General features: G+C 36.1%; 1 protein-coding gene across 1 annotated transcript in view; it reads right to left on the bottom strand.

Annotated features, from left to right (window-relative positions):
* Positions 1-3,791, bottom strand: part of SLC9B2 (solute carrier family 9 member B2) — a 42,863-nt gene that overhangs the window by 25,481 nt on the left and 13,591 nt on the right. Inside the window, exon 4 of the mRNA XM_019625875.1 lies at positions 575-772. Coding sequence (XP_019481420.1) covers positions 575-772 — 198 coding nt within the window. The remainder of the gene's footprint in view (positions 1-574; positions 773-3,791) is intronic.

Genomic DNA, 3,791 nt, shown 5'->3' with positions numbered 1-3,791 from the left:
ATTCCTAAAAGACAAATCTATCCCAATCCTAACAATATTCAAAATCATGACGAGAAAAATTCCCAAAGAAAAATCTCAAAAATATTTTAAGTAATAACAGCTCTATTGGCATAAGTTAAATTGCAAGCCAAGAGCCTTAGTTATAAGATGACATGATTCATTTGGAAGTATAAGCTAAGCTGTGTTCTCCTAAACCTTACAGTAATAACAAACAACATTTATGTAGTGCTTCTCACTAGAGCTGTAACATAATCTTGTGAAATTACTGATATAGAAAAGGAAAAAAAGGCCCTTTGATCCTTGCTCTTTTTCTCTTCCTGGCAGCTGGGGTGGTGGTGACCACAGTACTCTTGGAAGCCTGTGTGAAAGATGGAGGAGCCCTTCAGCCTGGGCTCCTGAATGACTGTGTGGAGCAGAGCTACATACCATTGTGAATTGTCCCCTAGTAGTTTTTAATTGAAAGAGGAGTCAACTTCTTTTTGTCCCTTAAACCATATTATTTTGGAATCTCCCATTATATAACAATTTCATCTTTTACCCTCTCTCTCTGAACTCATCCTTACCATTTACATACCATTTGTTATTACTCTATCCAGTGAACCATGTGGAGGGCAAGCAAATATTTGCCTTAGTCTTTGAAAATGATTTGATTCTGTTGGTGTTTCTTCCAGTCTTTTTTCACTGCTATTCGAAAAGTTACTTCCTTCTGTTGGTTCATTTCCAGCTATACCTTTGAGGTTCATAACTGTTTCCTCCTGTGTTTCAAGTAATCAAAAAAATTCTTAATACTGTATATTTGCTATACTTTTTTTAGTTACTGAGACATGATATCACAAATAAAATTCCCATTGTTATAAACAAGGCTAACACTTTAAAGGGGGAAATATACAGCTTTATTAATAGCTAATCAGCTAATGCTTGAAAGAAGAACTATGTTGGGAGTATTTACTACAGAGTCACTATTTGTATCATTATAAATGCTTGAGTCTCATAAAATTTCATTATGTTTTGCAATATCAGGTTTAAAAATTAGCCTATTTAAGATATGATGCAAGGCAATAGTTTGTAAATATATAACAGTGGTTCAGAAAAAGATACTACTTGTCATACAAACCATTTCACATTTATTCATCTGCTTGAATTTAAGCAATAAAAAGAGAGAAGGAAGAAACCAGAACCATATTAGGGGCTAGGTTGAGAACACAAAGGATTTCACAGGCTCTTCATTTTTCCATCCCCATATTGAGGCAGCTGCTAATGACTATCTGGAAAACTGGTATTCATACCTACCCTGGATTGCATGAGTTCTGGGATTATGAATGGGGAGAATTGTTAACTGAGTGATAGAGAATGAAGAGAACATATTGTAATTCTACAATAGATTTGGAAATACATAGTCTCTNAAAAAAAAAAAAAAAAAAAAAAAGAAGCTTCCTAGTTATTATTTCCTGAGGCAGTAAAAAACAAAGTATACATCTTTGAGGCTAAACTTTTCTGAGATCTTAATATGTTTTGTATACATGTTACTGGCATCTCAGTCACATGTACCTGGTCTTAGAGAGATTTCTAGCAGATTTTTAGTATTATCTTAGCAGCTGATAGGTACAGTGGAAAACTAAATCCATTGGAAAACAGAAGAAAATTTCTTGAGGAATCTGTTTGTTAGTATCCTGTTAACATTCAAATGTCAGGCCACTCTATGCTTCCCAGAATTAACTGTCCAAGACTTTGAGTGACAGGAGAGCCCACCATTCCAAGCTCTCTGTATAGATCGGGCACAGTTGAGGCATAAAATGGGGCCCTGACGGGTCATGGACAAGAGGTGGAACCCAGGATTCAACCTCCTTCTCTGCACCGTCTACTTAGGTGCCCTCTGTGATTCTCTGGCTGGGGAGAGGTAACATCTGTTAGCCGTCCCAAGATTCTGAGGGCACCCATGACTCCTGTCATACAGTCAGTTACCAAAATGAGTGTGAAGAGTCTCCACATCAGTAAGCTTGGCTCCATCTTCCTGGCAGCTGGGATAGGCTGCCTAAGCAGTGAAGAACCCTAATCCTTCTCACCCACCCCAGCCCAACCTCCCAGCAGCTGAACTTGAAAAAAACCTGGTTAAAACCACTTCCTATATTTGAAACCAGAGAAGAGACTGCGAGGCACGATTTCCTGGCTGAAGAAATCAGCCCAATACTTTTGGAAAGCAAGTCCTGACTATCACAGAGACTGGAAGGATAAGTGGGACGACAACCAGAATGGATTGATCCTTTCACCCCCATCCTTCCTGCACAATGCTAACAAGAGGCTGACAGGAAACCCAGCATTCTAAAGAGAAAGACCTTTTCTTCATTAGGTAGCTTAATGTTGTGGAAAGTTTAAAAGTCTTTGAAGTTCCTAAATCAGCAACCAACTGCCTAAAAAGAAGGCATTTCCACAGGGATTTCAGCTTTTTATTTTTATTATTTATTTATTTATTAATTTATGATTTTATTTCTGATTTTATTGGGGAGTTGGGGAACAGTGTTGGGGGATTGGGGAAGGGGAATAGTCAAATTGTTGTCCTTCAATCTTAGTTTTCGCCAATTTGATTCCCTCATGGGCCAGTGAGCCACGCCTGAGCTGAGCAGCCCCTCTGCTGCCAACAGGTGGCAGGATGGCTCAGCTGGTGAGAGCGTGTGCTCCTAACAACAGGGATTTCAGCTTTTTAAAAGGTAAGGCTTTATATTTAATTATAAGAAAGTATACACCTGATTTTTTTTATTGGTTTTCAGTTCACTTTGCATTCACTTCTATTGCTTGATGGTGCAAAATATTAATGTGCCAGGAAAAATTATGTACAAAAATGCAAATTGTATTATACTGACACAGTTCCATGTTTACCATTGCATATGAGCTGATTCATGGTACAGAAACACTTTGCAACAGAGTATGCTATATTTCTCATTAGGATCATTTGGTAGTAAATTGTTTCATTTGTTTGCAGTTATCCTTATTCTCATTTTTAAGAGATAGTTTTTTGGGGTATACAATTCTAGCTTGAGAGCTACTTTCTGTGAGTTCCTTGAAAATATTTTTCCTTGGTTTTTTGGCTTTCACTGTTGCTAATTTTCATTTTAAGTTTAATTTCAGTTCTTTTAGGAAATTTTTCTTTGACTATTTTTAAGTATGTTATATTTAGATATGGCTTCCTTTTGGTTTGCTTAGTTTTTGTGTTTTCCTCAAATCTGGAAAATTCTCAGTCTTTATGTCTTCAAATATATCCTCTTCTCCATTCTTCCTATTCTCTTCACCTAGAACTAAGATTAGAGTGTCACTCTTTTTTTGTGTTGCTAACCCGAGTTTCCATATTTTCCACCTATGTCTGTATAAATTGCATTTTAGATAATCTCTTTAGATCTATTTGCTAGTTGACCAATTCTCTTATCACTTAATCTGCTGCCTTATCTAGCCATTGAATTTTAGATTTCAATTACTATATTGTATCTTTCATTTCTAGAAATTCAAATTGGTTCTTGGTAAATATCTGTTCATTTTTAAAAGTTACATGTTTTGTGCTCATATTTGCTATCTCATCCTTAACTTTTTTACAGATATCAAAAATATTTTATACTCTATTTTCTGAAAACGCAAATTTTTGGAATCTGTTTCCTCGTGTATGTTGTGATTTTTTTGTTTGTTTGTATTTTTGTGAGAGTGACCTTGTCCTTGGAACTTTATCTCTGAGAATTGTTCGAGCCTTATGTTGAATGTAAATTTTGTCAGATAGGATCTGAATTCACTTCTACAGTGTGCTTAGA

Source organism: Hipposideros armiger, unplaced genomic scaffold (genome assembly GCF_001890085.2).
Source record: "Hipposideros armiger isolate ML-2016 unplaced genomic scaffold, ASM189008v1 scaffold_641, whole genome shotgun sequence".
Taxonomy (NCBI): Eukaryota; Metazoa; Chordata; class Mammalia; order Chiroptera; family Hipposideridae; genus Hipposideros; species Hipposideros armiger.
Note: the sequence above shows the minus strand (reverse complement) of the source record. Positions and strands in the feature narration are given on the sequence as shown.